The 22,521-nt window shown below is 42.0% G+C and overlaps 1 protein-coding gene across 1 annotated transcript in view; it reads right to left on the bottom strand.

The window, feature by feature from the left end:
- Positions 1-22,521, bottom strand: part of GTF2F2 (general transcription factor IIF subunit 2) — a 345,191-nt gene that overhangs the window by 143,245 nt on the left and 179,425 nt on the right. Inside the window, exon 7 of the mRNA XM_069758261.1 lies at positions 4,543-4,642. Coding sequence (XP_069614362.1) covers positions 4,543-4,642 — 100 coding nt within the window. The remainder of the gene's footprint in view (positions 1-4,542; positions 4,643-22,521) is intronic.

Genomic DNA, 22,521 nt, shown 5'->3' with positions numbered 1-22,521 from the left:
CAGATACAACTGTACAGCAGAGCGGACAGCACTATGAGAGGACAAATGCAGCTGTAGATGTGTTTGTAATGAGAAAAAGATCAGTTCTGCCGAGTGTCATTATAACGGTCAGTCATTAGATAGGTAACACCTACTTTCATTTAAAATAAGCTCTGGAGGCAGATTCTCAGGGAGATCTGTCATAGGTCATAAGACATTGGATCACAGATATCAAGGTATCATTTTATTCAGCTATTTATGACCTGCATGCCCATTTCGACCGCTTTAGAGGGATGATCCTACTGACAGACTCCTCTGAAAGAAATCCATAAAAAATAATCTATAGTGGGTACTAAAGACTAGAATTGGGGAACACTCCTATATAAAACTCTTCTGACAACAGAGATCTTCACTAGTCCAAAGAAGAGAAAATGGCTGTCAAACCTTGGCAGTCAGGCAAAGGAGCTACTCTCCTGTTGTCATATGAGCAGAATTTTGGTCTCAAAATCTTAAAAATCTGGTTAAAGCATTTAGAAAATTGCTTGAGAATCATTGCTTGGTGGGTTCAGAGCCAGGCAGTGAACGTGCAATCATGTGATCATCCACAAAACAATACAGACTAATCACAGGGTAGATTATAATAAATGTCATATAATAAACGTTGTATGATGTCTTTGAAAATTCCCCTCTATTTTCATAAAACAAGCATAGGTTCATTATTACTTGCCAATCATTATGAATTTAAGGTGCTTTTTCTGTTTGTGTGTGTTCCTAGAATACAAATGAAGCTTTTTACATTTTGACAGAAAACTGAACAACCAGCAATAGTTTTTAGCTAATAAATCACAGAGGAATTCTGCAATTTTTTTTTATATTGGCATCTTGTGTTTGCCGAAAAATAATTATACAAATTATAAAGCCCTCGAGCACGGTGCGAACGAGTAAAGCCATTACATGCACTGACGTGCCACTCATGTAATCTTCAGAGAAGTCATCAGACTAGAGGAATAGACTCCAGTGATTCTGAGGCCAATGTCTGTCTCATTTCATTATGTTCACCCTCTATCTGCCCATGTAAGCAGAACAGGAGGCAGAATATCTGCAGCCTCTGGGGCAATACGTGGCTCTCTGAAGTGTCAGAAGCCATTTCTAGCCGGGAGAAGCTCACTTACATTTTTAGAAAGAACAATCATACCACAGATACATATTCAAGGTGCCAATTTAAATATACAAAAGCTTAAAGAAAGGTCATGCCGACTGTAAAAAAAATGAATTAGCATGGAGTAGAGTCTGCCATAAGCAAACTGCTCCTACACCAAATGGACAAACTGGATGTACCAGTATTTATTACCATATTTAATTGTTTTACTCACTTATATAGCACCATTAATTCCACAGCGCTTTACAGACATTATTGACACTGCCCTCATTGTGACTCACAATCTAGATTCCCTGTAATTATGTCTTTGGAATGTGGGAGAAAACCGGAGTACCCGGAGGAAACTCACGTGAACATGGGGAGAACCTAAAAACTTGGCAGATGTTGTCCTTGGTGGGATTTGAACCCAGGACTCCAGCGCTGCAAGGCTGCAGTGCTAACCACTATCAGTATTGCAAGAACTCAGAACAAAGGGGTCTTCTTGGTATGAGTACAAAGTATCAATCCCGACACCCCACCTTATCACTTTGAGCTTCAAAGGGTTAGCAAATGATCATTATAACCAAGCTGAGTATTTCCTATGCACTGTATGGAAGGAGTAGCTAGAGACACAGGATATTTGAAATGCAAGGCCCTAGCCCCTAAATTAGCCCACCGTCAAGTCACATGGATATTTTTAAATAGTCCAATCCATGCTGTCCTGGAAACCCGAGCCACGGTCAAGCATATAAAAATTGGGTTGCACAAAAGAAAGTTGTTCACATGTGGGGGCCTGCCTATGCTGGTTGTGATCCATAATTAATTTCCCCTTCCCTCAAGGAAACAGAAGAGAACTGCAGACGGAAAGGTTTAGATATTTCTGTGATTTCTCCATTTTTATTTTATAACTGTTTTGCATATTTATGTATCTTTTCATTTTTACATTTTTATATATTTTCTTGTGTATTTTTATATTAAAACTTAAATCTTTAAAGTTTTATCCTTCTATGCTCTAAAGTACGCATAGCCATTATTTGAGTGTCGGACAGAAGCATATTTCGGGGGATTCATCACTCCATGTGTTTGATGAGTGGTGGCAGTGTATTGTGTAGACAGAGTGTGTGGACTGTTTTGGGATGTGATTGATGCTCAAATTATAGCTTAAAACAGAGGTTGAGTGTTGGGAAACTGCACAAAAACTGCACAGAAACTGCACAGAAACTGCATAGAAACTGCGCAGAAACTGCACAGAAACTGCACAGAAACTGCACAGAAACTGCACAGAAACTGCATCAAATCTGCAGATGCAGATTTAGTGCAGAAAATTCTGCACCACATTTCCTACGTGTGCACATAGCCTAAGAGGGGACAAATTAACCCCTGCAGGTGCACCCCGCGTCTCGTGATGAGAAGTGTGTATGTGACACCGATCCTCTGGATTTCCAGGACTGACCTGACTGTACTGATGAAAGTCAGCCACACACCTCAGTTTGGAAGTTCCCGCAGAGTGGCCTTGTACAGACACAGACAGTTATTTTCTTCATTCTGTCACCTTGGAAGTTTCCCAATTGCGTATATATCAAAGTCGAAAAGTCTCAATGGTCATGTCATTATAAAAAAGTTATCATTTTTCTAAATACAACTTAAATGCTGCAGCACCATACGGAGGTAGATTTAGCAATGTTTATACCCCAGGTTTCAGTAAATTGAAAAATGAAATTCAGGGGAAACAACATTACTAATTAGTAACCATAATTACTAATTAGTAATTACTAATTAGTAACCATAGTTTTCATCTTTAATAGTACACCTGAAAATATCTTTGCATTATTTCTACTGAGAGAAATCTGGATTTAGTTAAAATGTATAATAATAATTGTGAAGACAGATTTTCACATCACTGAGATCAGAGATGACAGTTGGTGCTTATAAAGTTCTATAGATGCAGGAGGAGATAGAGGCACACAGAAATTCTGCTGTTCCTAACCTAGATCCATCATGGGAAAAGGAAAGATCAGTCCATAGTTTCTTAATTTTATTTGTAATATTGACTTATGGGGAAAAATACAAAAATAAAACAACGATTATTACGACACCTGATACATGCTGCCCGATCCGTGGGCATCATTTATCAGACATTGGCTGTATGAACTTGGTTAGCTATGCTTCAGAGTCAAATATGAGTCTGACTCTGCAATGCCGCAGCTTTTCAGAGGAAAATATGCTTCAATAGCCACTGGGGACAGAGACAGCATTGTAGACTAGTCAGATACACAGGTGGCTTCTCCCCACCCACTGCCCTGAATAGGTCTCTGCCTATATGTGTCAGTAGGCCGAAACCTGTTACTCCAAGGCAGTGGGGAGAAGCCACCGGGCACCCGCCTGTACGACCAGTCTACAGCACGTCTCTGTCCCCAGCGGCTTTCAAAGCTTGTTTTTCTCGAACGCCGCAGCATTTCAGAGTCAAACATACCTGAGTTCATACAGACGGTGTCTGGTACATGCTGCCCACGCATCGATTCACGTTAAAAGCAGTTGTCCGATGAACGAATGTTTTCTGAGCTGCCATTTACCATGGGGATCTTCTCTAACTGTGGTATACTCTAAGGGGTTTTAGCTAAAAGCTGTTTAAAGTGTGTGAACCCTAATGAAACGGTGTCATTCCTGCTCTAAGCAGTCTTAATAGAAGCACTGTCTGCCTCACGACTTTTCCAGAACTAATGTATCTAAGGGTCTGCTCACATGCGCCATCATGGGGCACTACATGACCGATCAGATGTCTGTTTGCCGACCGGTGGCCATTTATACAGACAGAACTCATACACAATACAGACAGAACGATCAGTAATAGATGGCTCAGAGCACCTAGGCTGCCATTGCTCTCAGCAGCATGAACCTGTTTACACAGAACCATGGGCTGTTGAGAACGATGATCGTTTGTGGAGCCCAAAAGATCATTTCACCCAACGAATGAGCGTTTGCTTGTCAGGTGATCACCTGCCTGTTTAGACTGCAGGATTATTATGAAAAGTGCGTTCCTAAGAAAACGCATTCACGATTATCTTGCACCTTAATTAACTGCTGAACTACATTTCTTGACAGGCAGAAGACAACTCAAAGTCTTGTATATACTGATTCTCTATAGGTGTACCTTTAGCTGTAAATTGATCTTTAAAACCCTCCTGCTCAGTCGATACGATATGGATTGGCAAAGAATATCATGATGTGCGGCGCTCACGGAAAGGAAGAGATCTGGACAGTTTAGGCAAGGTTTATAATTCACACCAACACATTTCGACGCCTTTCTCAAGATTATTATCGGGTTAAAATATACGTTAATAACCCGGAAAAAAAAAACAAGTAAAATTAATAAATTATGCAATATGTTCAAGGTCTATGTTGTACATGCCATGGTAGCTACTTACATTATTCGCATGGTTGGACACTGGTTTATAATTTGTTGTCACAGCTTTGTCAATCTGCTGCGATTGTCTCTTGGGCTTGGAAGATTCTTCAATTTGTCGCCTGAAACACAATGGAGAAATATGTGAGTTCACACAAACCTTCACCAGCTGGTGTAAAACCCAAGACCACCTACAAATAATCCAAACCTATTCCAAAGCAGACAATGACTCTTTGCCCCCCCAGTAAGGAGATGGTTTACAGGGTGATTTCCCTAACTCGGAGACTCAGGCTAATAGTTACAAAAATGAATAATAAAAAATTGAAAGATGACATGGCTGTAATATTAATGAGGACAACCCGTTTACAATATACGGTGGCTCAGTAGTTAGCACAAAACATATGGTGGCTCAGTGGTTAGCACTGTAGCCCAGAAGTGCAGATTACTGTAAAGCACTGTGGAAATTAAGCGAGAAAAAAATCCAACTCGCTCTTTTTGGTTAGACTACATCCACATGTGGCATAAAGTTTCCAATAAAGATATGACCTCTAATGACCGTCTGCAGCAAGCACTCAGATCGGCACCGAATTTTGTCACAGTGTGTCAAGACGACATTGCACTAAACTTTGTTCAATGCCAACAAAAAATCCACTACAGATATACAATGTGAACTCAGTCTTATGACCCCCATAAACAGTATTTGTACAAAATAATCTGTATTATAATTACCGGTACTTAACTACTGAATGCTCCAAGCATCTGTTCATCTTGAAATGCCTAGAACATTTGGTCTGCTTTGGCCTAATCACTAATCTTAGCTCTGTAAAAGTAAATATTTTTGCTGATTTTTCTGAATCAGTCTGAAGTTTGACACCATAGATCCCTATAATCCATCGACTCAATGGGCTTTACAGGTGGCCACATACAGTGCATTAGATAGAAGTAGGTCAATGATTGAACAATCATTGATCAAATGATCGCCCGGAGATGGATCATTATGCGGTCATAGACACACAATTTTTTTTTCTTTTTTTAAAGGAACATTTTATTTAATGAGTTGTACAACAACATTATGATCACAAGTGGTTACAATAAAAGATAAAACCGCATATACATAAGAAGAATGAATTGTGCGTAGTAGATAAACAGCGGTACAATAAAAGCATGCGTTATTCATAACCACAATCTCTTATACTGATCAGAAAGTGAATACTATGTATTTACAACTGTTGTCCTCAACTACCCCAACTGCCGAAATATAGACGCAACGTAAAAAAACAACAGAGAGAAAAATAAGGGGTGCGACTGGCACGAACACCTTTCCTACAGTCAATAACCTACACCACAGGTTGTGGCAGTGCCATCTATCATTCCTAGATCTTATGAAATGTATCTGGGTATCCTCTTGCCGAATATGTAAGTTTATACATACGTACACTATTCACTTCCCATATCCACACAGCTTGTTAAGGTCTTTTAGGATGTTTCCAATTTAACAATATATCTTTTTTATTTTGCAAAATATTGTAATATTTTATAATGGGTGCAAGCAGTAACTTTTTTGTAAATCAAAATTTTAATAATTGTTTTGCAGTCAAATTAGAATATTCATACAATTAAAGATGCAAAAGACAAAAACTTGACATAGTTAAATTCACTAAGTTACGTAACACAGCATTTTGGAAATGAGCTTATAGGTAAATTAGATAGTGAAGTGAAAACTTAAAGAGATTATCTGAATTGCTCATAAAATATCTAAGTATTTCAAAGTAGCTTATAACGAGAAAAGTAGAGAAAGAAAAAGATGAGTAGTGTGCAGATTAAAACAGGCTAGAAGGGTTAAGAAAAGGGTAGGGTAAATAGAGAAAGTAGGAGATCGTAGAGGAGCATAAGAGGGGGGAAGTAGGGGGGACCTTTTTACTCATCCGGTATGACTTATTTTAGTTGTTCTAGCGACAGGTCAGGGTCGGCTAGTACCACATTAGGATAAGTAAGTAAACATGAATTATTTTGTGGTTGCTAGACCGTTCAGTTTAACCAGATGGTCAGTTCCTCAGTCTCCCTCAATGCAATCCAAGGTGCCCAGGTGCTATATATCTTATCCGAATTTCTGGTACTTAGGCCTATCAATTGTTCCATTCTAAAGATATTATTAAGTTCTGATACAAAATTAGAGCGTGATGGGGGATTTGTTTGTTTCCAGTAGTGTGGAATTGATTTTCTTATAGCTGTTAGGAAATGTCGGAGTAAGCATTTCTTAAATTTGGAGATTGAGATGTCACAAAGATATAAAGGAAAATTCCAATTTATTGTACAGGTAAAATATTTCTAACCAGAGACTTTTAATAGGTGGACATGACCACCATATGTGTGATTACGAACTCTTTCCCTTCCAACATTTGTCCGGTGTTCTAGGGAACATGGACTGAACGTTGGATGGGCACCTGTACCACCGAGTTAATAACTTGTATCTTCTCTCTTGGGACACTGAACAAAGCGAGGATCTGAATGTGAATAGGAGAATCTTAGAGAGAACTTAGAGCGATCCTCAGGCGTTAGGGGTTTACTCAATTCAGTCTTCCATCTTGAGAAGAAAAAAGGGGGATCGTGTGATGTCATTTGATTCTCTTGGAATGTCCGGTACAGTAGAGAGATGGTATGATCTGGAGGGCTTCCCGCCAGGCATTGAGATTCAAAAGATGTAAGTGGCCTAAAAAGGTTGGCTTGCTTAGGCCGGGTTCATATTTGCGTATCTGTGCGCAGCATACGATCCGCATGCGTCATGCGTACATATCTAAAACATGGTGTACGCAGGGACATGCTTTTGCATGCGTTTCAATGCAAATGCGTACGCATGCATTGCTTTGCGGTGTGCGGCGGTGTCTGGCAAATGTAACATGTTGCATTTATTGAGGCATCGAATATTGCACAATCGTTCACGTGCGAATTATTGTGGATGTTTGCGTCCAAAAAGCGCATTACTGTCTATGGGAACGCATTGGTACGCAAGGGCATGCGTACGCATGCGTTCGATATGCATGCATACTTTAGACTGTGCATGTCCAGAAAATGATGTCACCGTCTCCACCATGCGCATAAAAAACGCAAACGCTTGCCAAAACGCATTTAAACGTATGCATACGCAGGGATTTTGTTTGCGTCATGCGCAAGATGATATGCAGGCGTAAGCATGCTTTTGCATGCGTTTTGGCATGCGCTTGCTCATGTAGACGATACGCTGCGGACACATAAGCAAATGTGAACTTAGCCTTAGTCTGAGTCTACTTTTCAGAAAAAATTGCCTGTAAAGTTTTAGTTTTGGAGTAGTCTATGTATTCATAAACAATTGGATATTTGTCTTTATGCTTGTTTAGAAAAATTGTTTTATTCAAGCCTGCAGGAAAAGCAGAGTTGACGGAAATTGATGTTAATGGGCCTGGTATGGATGATATGTAGAGTTTTCTGTTACCATGTATGATGAATAGGACCACGTTCCTAGTGAGAAAGAAGAGAACGCCACTCTGTTCATCTGCACTCCTCCCTGACCATAAAGACGCCAAAGGATTATGTTGAGAGAGAGCTACCCCCAAGTCTACCCATATTTTGCTATTTTTATGGTGGAATAGGTCTAAAGTACAGGTTCCGAGCGAAGCATAGTTATAGAGAGAAAATCTGGAAGACCCAAACCGCTCGCCTGCCTTGAACTACTTAGCGAAATTAGGATTATTTAGTCTAGAAAAAAGAAGACTGAGGAGCGATCTAATAACCATGTATAAGTATATAAGGGGACAATACAAATATCTCGCTGAGGATCTGTTTATACCAAGGAAGGTGATGGGCACAAGGGGGCATTCTTTGCGTCTGGAGGAGAGAAGGTTTTTCCACCAACATAGAAGAGGATTCTTTACTGTTAGGGCAGTGAGAACCTGAATTGCTTGCCTGAGGAGGTGGTGATGGCGAACTCAGTCGAGGGGTTCAAGAGAGGCCTGGATGTCTTCCTGGAGCAGAACAATATTGTATCATACAATTATTAGGTTCTGTAGAAGGACGTAGATCTGGGGATTTATTATGATGGAATATAGGCTGAACTGGATGGACAAATGTCTTTTTTCGGCCTTACTAACTATGTTACTATGTTACTTAATAAAAAGTAAGATATGCGTGGGTGCTTGTCGGACCATATGAATCTTGTTATTGCCTTCTTGAGTCTAGAGAAAAAGAAAGCTGGAAGGAATAAGGGGATTGTTTGGAAAAAATATAAGAGGCGCAGTAAAAGGTCCATTTTAATTGTATTAATCCTTCCAAACAATAGTTAGCATCGCGTAATTGTGACGTCTTAGCGGTTAATTTTATGCACAAGTACCGTAACTAAAAAAAACAGAGCGCCACATAAACGGAAAGGAGTTACTTAGCTGGAATACCAGAGTTGGTTGTAGTGATACATTCAACATCTCCGATTTGTGGGAGTTTACCTTGAAATTACTCAAGGATCCAAATTTGTGCATTTCTGAGATGTCGGGTAGACTAGTGATGGGGATGTGACATACATGAGTATATCGTCAGCAAAGAGCACTAGTTTATAGTTTATGTTCCCCTGATTTTATCTTTGTTCCCGTTATTGATGGATTGTTGCGTTTTGCGACTGACAAATGTTCCATGGTTAACACATACAATAATGGCGACAGTGGACAGCCCTGCCTTGTGCCATTTCGTATGTGGAACTAGTACGACAGAGAGCCATTCACTTTAACCTCAGCAATGGGGGAATCATAGAGCACCGCAATTTTCCGCAACATTTTTTACCTAAGCCCAATACCTTCGAGCAAGGTAAATTCCCAATGTACCTATCGAACGCTTTTTCAGAGTCTATTGAAAGGACACACATGGGGTCGCCCCCTCTTCCCGCTCTGTCAATTAATGATATAGACCTTATGGTGTTATCCCTTGCTTATCATCCTGGTATTAAGCTTACCTGATGAAGGTTTATCAAACTAGGTAAAAGATAACAGTCTCCTCGAGATCATTTTGGCATAAATTTTGAGGTCTATATTTATTAGAGAGATGGAGCGATAATTGCTACATAAAGAGAAATCTTTTCCTGGCTTCGGGATCACCGTTATGTGGGCAATCAAAACTTGCGGTGGAAAGGAGCCTCCTGACGACACAAAATTGCAAGTTGATAGGAGTAATGGGCATAATAAATCAGAGAACTGTTTGTAAAAAATAGATGAATACACCCATCTGGGCCAGGACTCTTACCTACTTTTAATTCTTTAACTACAGAAGTGACCTCTTCTAAGGTAAAATCACTTTCCAAGTCTAATAATGTTTCCTTGGGTACTGTGGGCAGCTTGTTCAGTTGTTGATAAGATTTGATTTTGTCTTGAACTGAATGTGTGGGGAGATTTTTGAAGTGTCCAGCTATATTGTATAAGGATTGATAGTAATCAGCAAACGCTTTAAGTCACCCACCAATCCAGACATATACACCTTAGAATGTATGATTTTTGGAGCACCTACATGGGTCTCCAAAAATTACAGAAAATCCCACCAAAAATTTTGAAGTATGCAATACTCCCAGAATATATGGAATACTTTTTCCATCACCCAGTAGATATCTTGGACATTTAAGGGGTACTGGGGCTATCAAGGATAAAACTGTATTCTTCTTCATTAACATCAGGTATATCTTCCATTGGGGCAGGATTACTAGCTAGATGAATGGTCAGAAAGGTTATAGGCCAGCTGCAACAGCTGGAATGTGTTGAGCATACCCCCTTCTACAATGTCAGATAGAAAAAATAATCCATGCCCTCTCCAGAATTCAATGTCTGGTATATTTCTCAGATAAGGAAGGTGTGGATTTAGCCATAGAGGTGTGTTTCGTGACCACTTAGCCTGCTCATCAGGAGTCAAATGGAAAACTGCATACTATACTCTGAATGTAACCATCATTGGTCCAAAATATAAGTTTGACTGGGACTTGGGCCCATAATGTTATTTTTTAGGACCTACTTGTCACAGGGTTACCAGGACAGTGTGGACCCAGAAGACTGCAGCGTCTGCTTGCTCCTACTCCGGCACTGAGAAGAAGCATTTCTACTTCATTTTAAATGTGTTCATTTCTTCTGGCAGAACAGGGGTTAATCATTCATATTAGAAATCCCTGTGTTCGCAGCTGAGCTTGGTTAGCCACTCCCTTCCCTATAATTTGGGCTCGGTTACAAATCCTTGTCAGAGCTAACATTTGCTGCATGGCTAACGGACGGTGAGGAGTTCATATGAGAAGGAGAGTTGGAGGTGTTATTAGTGACTGTTGCTTGGTTTGTATGCGTTGAAATTCCCTATCCTTCTCTACTACGGTTCACTCCCCTAACTCCACGCCCCGATGCATTCCTCTGTTTTAAGTGAGCGAATATTTTGTATGCCTGGAGTTTTCTGTTAACCCTTGTTTGTGTTGCCTTGTTTGTAGACTTGGTGTACTACGGTGCACAGTAGCACCCTTCTTCCCTGGGTGGGGGAAGAGAACAGACGGAGGGCTAACTCAAGAGATAAGGCAAGGGCAAAAGGTACCGTCACACATAACGATATCGTTAACGATATCGTTGCTTTTTGTGACGTAGCAACGATATCGTTAACGAGACAGCGACCAACGATCAGGCCCCTGCTGGGAGATCGTTGGTCGCTGGGGAAAGTCCAAGACTTTATTTCGTCGCTGGATCACCCGCTGACATCGCTGAATCGGCGTGTGTGACACCGATTCAGCGATGTCTTCACTGGTAACCAGGGTAAACATCGGGTTACCAAGCGCAGGGCCGCGCTTAGTAACCCAATGTTTACCCTGGTTACCATTTTAAACGTAAAAAAAAAAAAAAAAAACACTACATACTTTACATTCCTGTCACCTGTCACGTTCCTCAGCGTCAACTTCCCTGCGTCCCCCAGTGTCAGCTCCGGCTGGCTGTAAAGCAAAGCACAGCGGTGACGTCACCGCTCTGCTTTCCGGCCAGCGCTTACACAGTGCAGGGAAGCTGAGGCCGGGGGACACGACAGGAATGTAAGTATGTAGTGTTTTTTTTTTTTTACTTTTACAATGGTAACCAGGGTAAACATCGGGTTACTAAGCGCGGCCCTGCGCTTAGTAACCCGATGTTTACCCTGGTTACCCGGGGACTTCGGGATCGTTGGTCGCTGGAGAGCTGTCTGTGTGACAGCGCTCCAGCGACCAAACAGCGACCGGCATCGTTGTCGGTATCGCTGCAGCGTCGCTTAGTGTGACGGTACCTAAAGGCCCAGGCATGTTCGCCATCTGAAGTATCCCGGGGAGCAGGGCGAGCTAGGGCACCCCCTAGTGTTAGGGACAGGGAAGGAGCCCCTGGTCGCGGGTCACCCCACATCTGTGCCTTGACACTACCACTTTACGACCCAATCATACTGCCGCTTTGCATTCAGAGGCAGATAGTCACCAATGTGCGCCAAGAAATAAACAGTGAAGCGCCAAACTCCCAATCTTTTGGTAAGATTAGTGTTTCCTGGTTTATTTTGGGAGGGGTGCTCACCCACATTATTTTAAGAGTTTCCGGTAAAAAGGTGGTAAATAATCTCTTGGGGGCTCAAAAAGGGGAATTATGGAAACTATATAAAAATTTAAGCAGTCCTTTTATTTTGAAAAGTTGATCCTTCCAACCAGTGTTGGAGGGAGCAAGGCCCAATATACAGCCACCTCTCTTACTAGTGTCATCATAGGCAAGAGATTATTCTAAAAAAAAAAAAACTGATTTGTCTGCTTAATTTATTTTTTTTCTAACCCAATGTAGTGGAATAGGTGTGCAAAGTCTCAACTGCCACATCCAGAGCCAGCAGATAGAGTTTGTCTTAATGCCTGAATGCTTTCCAAAACCACTGAAAACTGTAAAGACATTATCTAAAGAAGTCTCTGAATCTTGCAGGAATAGGAGCATATTGTCGCAAGTAGCATAATACGTTCCTCGTGTCCATTAAATGCAAGACTGGCAGGAGCCGGAGAAGAGTAGATCTGAATTGCTAGCGGCTCAATAGTGGGAGAAAAAAGGGGACCCCTTAAATGTGCCTCTGCTCAGGGAGAATTTAGAAGAAATGTGACCATTAGTCCTAATAGTGGCCATTGGGAAGTTATACAAAATCTTTGCCCTCATTTTATAAAAATGGGTTGGAAAGCAAACAACCCAACAGTATTGCCATTCCACTGTTAAAAGCTTTAGCCAAATCGAAAACAAAGTTAGTTTTCCATAGTTTTAGTGCTTAAAGGGGTTTTCCAAAGAACAAAATTTAATTTTAATCACTAGATCTTGCAATAATAATTTCCACAATTGGATGTGTTCAATTAAAATGTTCCTGTGCTGAGATAATCTTATAAATATGCCCCTGCTGTGTACTGTGTAATGGCTGTGTCTGACCGTACAGGACATAGTCTGATCATATCACAGCTCCTGGGCCGGGGAGGAAGCAAAAGAGAGTATACAGACTTTACAGCACGGGATCACAGCTGATTCTTTTTGTGAGATAAAATATTTTGCTGCCTGTTTTTAAAGGGCCACTGTCACCCCCCTCCAGCCGTTAAAACAAAGTTAGTTTTCCATAGTTTAAAGGTACCTTCACACATAACGATATTGTTAACGATATCGTTGCTATTTGTGACGTAGCAACGATATCGTTAACGATATCGTTATGTGTGACAGCGACCAACGATCAGGCCCCTGCTGGGAGATCGTTGGTCGCTGAATAAAGTCCAGAACTTTATTTCGTCGCTGGACTCCCTGGAGACATCGCTGGATCGGCGTGTGTGACACCAATCCAGCGATGTCTTCACTGGTAACCAGGGTAAACATCGGGTAACTAAGCGCAGGGCCGCGCTTAGTAACCCGATGTTTACCCTGGTTACCATGCTAAAAGTAAAAAAAAACAAACACTACATACTTACCTACAGCCGTCTGTCCTCCAGCGCTGTGCTCTGCACTCCTCCTGTACTGTCTGTGAGCCGGAAAGCAGAGCGGTGACGTCACCGCTCTGCTTTCCGGCTCACAGCCAGTACAGGAGGAGTGCAGAGAAGCAGAGCGCAGCGCTGGAGGACAGACGGCTGTAGGTAAGTATGTACTGTTTGTTTTTATTTACTTTTAGCATGGTAACCAGGGTAAACATCGGGTTACTAAGCGCGGCCCTGCGTTTAGTTACCCGATGTTTACCCTGGTTACCGGCATCGTTGGTCGCTGGAGAGCGGTCTGTGTGACAGCTCTCCAGCGACCAAACAGCGACGCTGCAGCGATCCGGATCGTTGTCGGTATCGCTGCAGCGTCGCTTAATGTGAAGGGGCCTTTATTGCTTAAAGGGGTTTTCCAAAGAACAAAATTTAATTTTAATCAATAGATCTTGCAATAATAATTTCCACAATTGGATGTGTTCAAATAAAATGTTCCTGTGCTGAGATAATCTTATACATGTGCCCCTGCTGTGTACTGTGTAATGGCCGTGTCTGACCATACAGGACATGGTCTGATCATAGCACGGGATCACAGCTGATTCTTTTTGTGCGATAAAATATTTCGCTGCCTGTTTTTAAAGGGACTCTGTCACCCCCCTCCAGCCGTTATAAACTAAAAGAGACACCTTGTGCAGCAGTAATGCTAATGCTGCATTCTAACAAGGTGGCTCTTTCAGTTTTTGGTTCATGTATTCCGAAAATAAAGCGTTTTGAAACTTATCCAAAATACCTGTCTTTGTCTATGGAGGCGGGTCCTCACTCCCCAGCTTGAACCGCTACTCTGCCGTCATTCAAATCTTCAGGAGCTTTCGGCGGCGCCCCCTCCGCGCTGTTTTCGCTTCAAAACCGGCGCCTGCGCTGTCTACTACTGTGTTGTGCAGGCACAGTAAGCTCTGGCCGTCTGACGTCCCAGCCAGGCTTGCAGACTGCGCCTATGCGGGCATTGCGGCCACCCACCTTGGGAATCCCTGCCCCGCACTGTGTTATGCATTATGCACAGTGCGAGGCTGGGATTCCTGGGCATGCGCACTGCGTGTGTCAGCCTCTCACCCAGGTCCCCCGCCTTACAGCGTCTGTCTATTCAGCTGATCGTGCAGGAATTTTGCAAGGTTGGTGCTTTCCCTGCGATTGCTAGGAGGAGGAGGCACGATCAGCTGAATAGACAGACACTGTAAGGCGGGGGACCTGGGTGAGAGGCTGACACACGCAGTGCGCATGCCCAGGAATCCCAGCCCCGCACTGTGCATAATGCATAACACAATGCGGGGCAGGGATTGCCAAGGTGGGTGGCCGCAATGCCCGCACAGGCGCAGTCTGCAAGCCTAGCTGGGACGTCAGACGGCCAGAGCTTACTGCGCCTGCACAACACAGTAGTAGACAGCGCAGGCGCCGGTTTTGAAGCGAAAACAGCGCGGAGGGGGCGGCGCCGAAAGCCCCTGAAGATTTGAGTGACAGCAGAGTAGCGGTTCAAGCTGGGGAGTGAGGACCTGCCTCCATGGACAAAGATAGGTATTTTGGATAAGTTTCAAAACGCTTTATTTTCGGAATACATGAACCAAAAACTGAAAGAGCCACCTTGTTAGAATGCAGCATTACTGCTGCACAAGGTGGTTCTTTTAGTTTATAACAGCTGGAGGGTGGTAACAGTGGCCCTTTAAACAATGTTTTACTTGAAAGAATTATCTGCAATCCTGTGCTGTAATGTCTGTATACTCGCTCTTGCTTCCTCCCCTGCCCAGGAGCTGTGGTATGATCAGACCATGTTCCTGCACCGTCAGACACAGACATTACACAGCAGGGGCACATTTATAAGATCATCTCAGCACAGGAACATTTTATTTAAAGGGAATCTGTCACCCCAAAAATCGTATATGAGCTAAGGCCAGCGGCATCAGAGGCCCGGCGCCTGCGCACTGCAGTACTTTGCTCTGCCCTCAACAGGGCAGACAAAGTATGCCGGAGCCACGGCAGAAAGACAAGAAGAGGACGTCATCACATGAAGATAGGAGGCGCTGGACTCGCGGACCACCCCTGGGTGAGTATAATATAACCTCTTTTTCTCATCTTTCAGGATACATCGGGGGCTTATCTACAGCATTACAGAATGCTGTAGATAATCCCCTGATGCTGGTGGGCTTAGCTCATATACGATTTTTGGGGTGACAGATTCCCTTTAAACTTATCCAATTGTGGAAAACCCCTTTGAGCGCAAAAATAATGAAGAAACTATGAAGGATGATATCAGTCATCTTACTAGGCATGAAGCCTGACTTGTTTGCATGTTTAATTTCAGCAAGAACCTCACTGACCATAGTTGCCAGAATTTTGGCTAAAATCTTTTTATAATTTAGAAGCCAAGATAATAATAATAATACGCTAAAAAGTGTCTATTTTTGCCGACATTAGCCTATATGTAGGGGGGGGGGGATTTTAGTCTCTAAGGGTGATTTTGCTGAAATAAGGCAAAGTCTAGGCACAACTGGAAGGGAGAGTGGTCCAGTTTTCCTTTGAGAAATGTTCTAATAGGATGTTTTAGTCATGTGAGACCAAAAGTAGAACTTTTTATGGTTTTACACTATCCCCACCGTCAAAAATGGTGGTGGCAGGATCATGCTGTGAGGATGCTTTTCTTCAGTGGGGACAAAGAAGCTGGTCAGATTTGATAGGAAGCTGGATAGCGCTAAATAGAAGGAACAAAACCTGTGAGAGGCTGCAAAAGACTTGAGACTGGGAGGCAGGTTCACCTTACAAAATTACAGATACCCTAATGGTTTAGATCAAAATACATGAATGTGTGTGAATAGCCCTGGCAAGTCCAGACCTAAATCTCATTGACAATCTGTGGTAAGACTTGAATTTACTGTTCTCAGATGCTCTCCATCCAATCTCAATGAGCTAGAGATAGTATGAAGAAAGGGCAAAACATTCAGCCACTAGATGTACAAAACTGGCAGAGACATACCCTAAAAGACTTGCAGCTGTGGTGATCCTACAAAGTATTGAGGGGCTGAATACAAATGCATATCACAATTTTCAGATTTAGATTTTTAAAATGTTTAGAAAACCCTGTGTCATTTCCTTTGGACTTCGCAAATACGGTAATTCCTATGTAATGTTGGTGTATCACATAAAATCCCCCAAAAACACATTTAAATTTGTGGCTGTAAAGTGAAGAAATGTGGAAAAGTTCTTAAATAGAGTGTAAATAGTTTTTTAAAGCACTGTATATGATTAAATCTTTGCCTTCCAAGAGACACATTAAAGAGGTTGCCAATTAGTAGAACAACCACTTCTAAATCCCTATTATCCCCTTATAAAATACCAGTAATAACACTAACACTCCCTGCCGATGCAGACGCCGTTCCAGCAGGGATTGCATCACATTGTTATGTCCCGCGATCCCTGCTGCAGATCAGCGCTGACTTCACTCTCCCCACCTTCACATACAACTGGGAGAAGTGAAAAAGCAACAGCGAACAACCCCTTTAACATAAATTACAGGAAGAGCGAGTGGGTCTTTTGCTCTCTGCTTCTGCTCTCCTTATCATCAAACATAAAAGGTGGATGTCCAGCAGGACGGGCAAGCCGTGGGACTATTTCAGGTGCAATGCATGCTCAGAAGGGAAGGAAAATCCAGCTCCTATAGTGCTGATAGAGTACTAAAGATAAACTACCCACAAAAAAAAAAAAGTGGATGGCAAGTTACGAGACATGAGAACTGAGGCAGATCCTGGACATAATTAGACTAATATGTGCTCAAAACTTGTTATGGCCGACAAAGGCAGCTAGTTCACGTTATTATTCTGGTTTTCAGTAACAAAGACGTGTATCTTTAGAATCAGTCGGCACTTGACAATTGCCAGAGTATCACATCATTACTCTGCAATACTGTATACCTTTTTCTACACCTTGTCTGAAAATTAAGGCTTTAGCAAAACACGATACACAGAAGTGAAAATTTGCATTTACAGTTCACATTGCGTAAGTGCCATATCGCCTTCCATAGAGCCAGATCACTTCCCTTCAAACAGGATAGTCCGATTTCCATGAAACACATTCATTATTACATGCTATAACATGTACAGTATGACTAGTCCCTACTGTTTTAGGGGAGTAGACGAGCAAATACTCTGATATACTGTAATATTCGGTCATTATTTCTAGGTAGGGAGCAGTTTGCCCAATACCCATTCCGCTAAACATTTGGCTTTTTTAATTTCCCTCTGGAATTCCTAACAGCATTTTCTTTAATTTGATCTGAAACTGATGGCCAGGAAAGCTTCTCTCATGGCTTCCAGCAGGCCTCAGCACCATTAAGGTCTAATGGGATCTGTACCACCAGTGTGAGGACAACACACATTCATGAGAAATGGCCGAGAACGGCTGGATATCACTGCCATCATTATTCTTACTTCATCAAAAAGTGGGACGACTCAGAAGTACTCGTAATGGCAGTAGGATACCACTGCGGCTCAGCCGGGTATGATCACAGATAGAAAAATAGACATTCGAGAAAATGACACAAAGAATCACAAAAGAAAAGGAACAACTGCTTCATAGAAAGGAGCAGAGAATGGAGTACTGATTGGACATGCACAGGAAGGGGCGCACAATGTCAGAGAGGTAATGGGGAATTTCTCAATTAAAAAGTAGGACAGGTTAAATTAAAATTAGTCTGAATTAGAAGGGAACAATTCACTTCAATTTCGAGAAAAAAATTATTTCAGAATAGAGGCAAAATGCGCTGTGATAATTATATTCATCCTACACTAGATTATGGAAGTTTTGTTAGCGCTGAAATATCAGGATTGTTCCAAGTGGTTAAATTGCAAAGGCCACGGGTGCTAGTCAAAATGTAAATTATGTGTACTGGATATCATGGAGGGTTTAATGTGGGCCGGCATCTAAATCGGAAAAGGTCACGGCCATTAACCCCGACCAGGATAGTGGAATATCACAAAATCGCTTCCAAGAAGGAAGGGTTAAAGAGTTAAGTGATAGGGCACATCATTTATCATCGGAGCAGCAGTAAGTCGTCATTCTCAGGGGAAGGAAGATTTAATACTTGGTTCCATGGATACAAAAGGCTTCTTTATGATTTCATGGACCAAAGTTGCAACTAAAAATGAAATATCTTGATGAAATGTCACTAATAAAAAAATTCAAATGTACGATCAAAAAAAAAAAAAAAAACAAAAGGAAAAAAGTAAGAATACTGATATTAGGACTCCATTTTTCCATAAATATGATCTGTTTACCCAAACTTGGTTCTGAATGGGGTCACGACTTTTCCCTAATTTTATTATTGTCATAAAATATAGTGATAAGGACTAGGGTTGAGCGAAACGGATCGTTAATTTTCAAAAGTCGCCGACTTTTGGCAAAGTCGGGTTTCATGAAACCCAACCCGATCCCTGTGTGGGGTCGGCCATGCGGTACGCGACTTTCGCACCAAAGTCGCGTTTCGTATGACGCGCTTGGCGCCATTTTTTTCAGCCAATGAAGGGGCGTGGGCAGAGTGATGACATAGGTCTTAGGGGCATGGACGCCTATCGCCATGTTGTCGCTTGTGCGCTGTAGCGATTTGCACTGTGTAACACCAGCTTTTCAGTTGAGAGAGAGAGAGAGAGAGAAAGAGAGAGAGAGAGAGAGAGAGAAAAAAAAAAAAAAATCCCATTGGCTTTGCATTGGGTTTCGTGTTTCGGTCGATCCTCGACTTTTCGCCATAATCGGCCGATTTCACTCGACTCGACTTTTGAGATAGTCGGGTTTCGCGAAACCCGGCTCGACCCTAAAAAAGTCAAGGTCGCTCAACCCTAATAAGGACCATTCACAAAATCAAATACATTCTGTCCAAGGACAAATAGATACGGTATCTTTGGGCCAAATGGCTGGTTTAGCCAATGACAGTTTCTCCCAACTCCACCATAAGTGAAACCCAGAGGTCTCCAATAAACAAGACTGCCAGTCCATCAGGATATCATTGCATCATTGGGTTCTGATGGCATCTCATATTGGATTGTGACTGAAAAATAAAGCCATAGTTCCTCTTAGGAAATAGACTTACGATTCATAAACAAATGAGTAACATAATAAGGAAATACAATACTGGAAGAAAGACCATCAATGGCTTCCTGATCCAGATGAGGGCTTTTAACCCCTCTCTATTTGATCTCCAATGTCATTAAGTAAAATCCCCTTTTCTGCTCTATTGAACCTTCGCTTATTTCACCTACATAAGCTTTTAGAATCAAATACCTTATATAAAGTTAGCCACACATTATGCAGTCTGAGAATTATAAGCCATACACCCCAAATACACAGAAGGCCCTGGGGCACATCTTTTCTGAGCATTCCATTGGACTTGCATGCTAGAAGCAGATGTACCATAGAGGACCGGCACAAAGTGGCGTACACTAACCATAATAGGCTCCTATGAAGAAAGAGTAACTCAACTTCTATTTTTATTAATTTTGTCCAGTATGGAAAGTTATGAAACTTTGCAAATCACCCTAAAAAAAGATTGCATGTAAGTGGCTTCCAAAATCTTTTTTTTCCCTCCAGTTTAGTTGGCTATCTTTAGCTGCTTTGATATCAGAATATACTCATTTGGAATACAGATGATGGCAGTGAAAAGGTCAGCACCTGTCGCCATAAGCCTGCTGCAGGAGATTGTTCTGGTCAGAGGAGGAGACAGGTACGAAGTACAGAAAGGAGAAGCCATCCAGTCTTTGGACAAACAGCCAGGACAGTGATCTGTGACGGCTGGTTAGGAGGCCTGTGAATCTCCTTACCTCCCAGCGTCTCCAGCGCATCTCATCATGTGCACATACACTTAAAGGGAATCTGTCACCCCCTGGGTCATACACAAACTATTAATTAGAGCATGCAGGCAATAGAAATGTTAAACTAGTCCTACCCGTATGCCTCAAATTAATGGTCGCGTTGATGAGAAAGCTTAGGTTTTTTCTTTATATTAATGATTTTTACCAGGGTCCGGGGAAAATACTACACCCATGGCTTCATTATAATACTACACCCTCCCATGCACATCAGGTATGGCGCCACCGCGGAGCCTGGAAGAAATCATTAGCATATAGAAAGAATATAACATTTCTTAACAAAAAGACCGCTAATATGAGGCACACAGGTAGTAGTGTAACATTTCTATTACCTGTATTCCCATATTAATAGGTCATGTACGTCCAGGGGGTGACAAATTCCCTTTAAGTCCTTCTTACATAATTTCCCGTAGAAATCATCCACACGTAATTGCACTGCACATTTTATGACTGTTGAAATATATTCTATAAAAAAGTCCTTTTTAATCTGCCCCGTGCATATTCGTTTAAAGTCAGACAAACCAGTCGATATTGGTGGGATTGATGGACAGTTTAATGTGTATTTGGACTTCCCGATTTTCCACCATCTGTTAGAGCAAGAGAATGATCTGGCTGAATTTCAACAGCCAATCCTTTTTTTGGCATTGACATAGCCGTTGGCTGAACGATCATTCGGTAAGCAGCTATAATTTGTGTGAGCGTCATAAAGGGGTTTTCCCACAAACAAAAGTTGATTTTAATCAATACATCTTGGAATAATAATAATTTCCACAATTGGATGTGTCTGTAAACTCTTTCTCCTCCCCTGCCTAGGAGATATGGTATGATCAGTCCATGTTCCTACACGATCAGACACAGCCATTACGCAGTACACCGCAGGGACACATTTATAAGATTATCTCAGCATTTTATTTAAACACAGCCAATTGTGGAAGTTATTATTATTCCAAGATCTGTTGATTAAAATTAAATTTTTTTAGTGGGAAAACCCCTTTAAAGGAGACATGGCAGCAGGATTTTGCTCAATAACCTACAGACAGTGTCAGGTTGGCGCTGTTATACTGATTAAAATGATACCTTGGTTGATGAAATCCCATCTTGTGGTTGCTGATAACCCCTTACCGACATGGGGCGTAATAGTACGCTGATGTCGGTATCCCTCCTTTTGATGCGGGCTCCGGCGGTAAGACCACATTTTCCTGGGGACATATCAGATGTTTTGAATTACGGACATGTGCCCGCAATATCCGCGGGTGGAACATGTAACATGTCACGTAACAGAAAATGTGAAAAAAATTCAAAGTACGATGAAATTGCAAAAAAAGTGCAATCCCACACTTGTTTTTTGCTTGGCTTTTTTGCTAGGTTCACTAAATGCTAAGGCTGTGTGCACACATTGCGGATTTGATTGCAGATCCGCAGCGTTTTTTTGCCGCACGGAATTGCATCAAATCCGCAGTGTAGTGCACAACCAATGTAAGTCTATGGGAGCCACAGACTTGTTGTGCATATGCTGCGTAAAAAGCCGCACCGAAACGTAGCTTTTTTTTTTTCCCGGCATGTCACTTCTTTTGTGTGGAACTGCAGCGTTTCTGCACCCTTAGACTTTCATTGAGTCGGGCACATCCGCAGCAAAACCGCAGATGTAAAAAAGATCTACAGTTTTGCTGTGGATGTGGGTCCGAGAAACACTGCAGTTCGGGAGCAGGGAAGTATGTGGGCGGAATGTGGGCGGTGACTGTGTGCTTGTATGTGTGTGCGGGACTATTCGGCTGTGTACGGGGCTGTCAGGGTATGTGCGGGGCTGTCAGGGTGTGTGGGGGTCTGTGCGGGGGGTCTTTGGGGTGGTGTGTGTGTGTACAGGCATCATCCAATGGGACTACAAGTACGCAGCATCCAATCTGCAGCTAATCCGGATGTAATCCGGACAGTGGACGCGCACCCTACACGATCTATACATCTATCAATAGATATATCTATCCAGATATATGAATAGATAGATGTATGCATCTATAGATCTATCTATATGTAGATCAATCTATCCATCTATCTATCTGTCTATCTGTGTGTGTAATGGAGTGTGGGTTGGACAAATGCAAAAGAGGATGTTGGACAATAATGACATCACAATTTTTTTTTTTGT

Source organism: Ranitomeya imitator, chromosome 3 (assembly GCF_032444005.1).
Source record: "Ranitomeya imitator isolate aRanImi1 chromosome 3, aRanImi1.pri, whole genome shotgun sequence".
Lineage (NCBI taxonomy): Eukaryota > Metazoa > Chordata > Amphibia > Anura > Dendrobatidae > Ranitomeya > Ranitomeya imitator.
The sequence above is the reverse complement of the archived record's forward strand: the minus strand, read 5'-3'. Positions and strand labels throughout refer to the sequence as shown.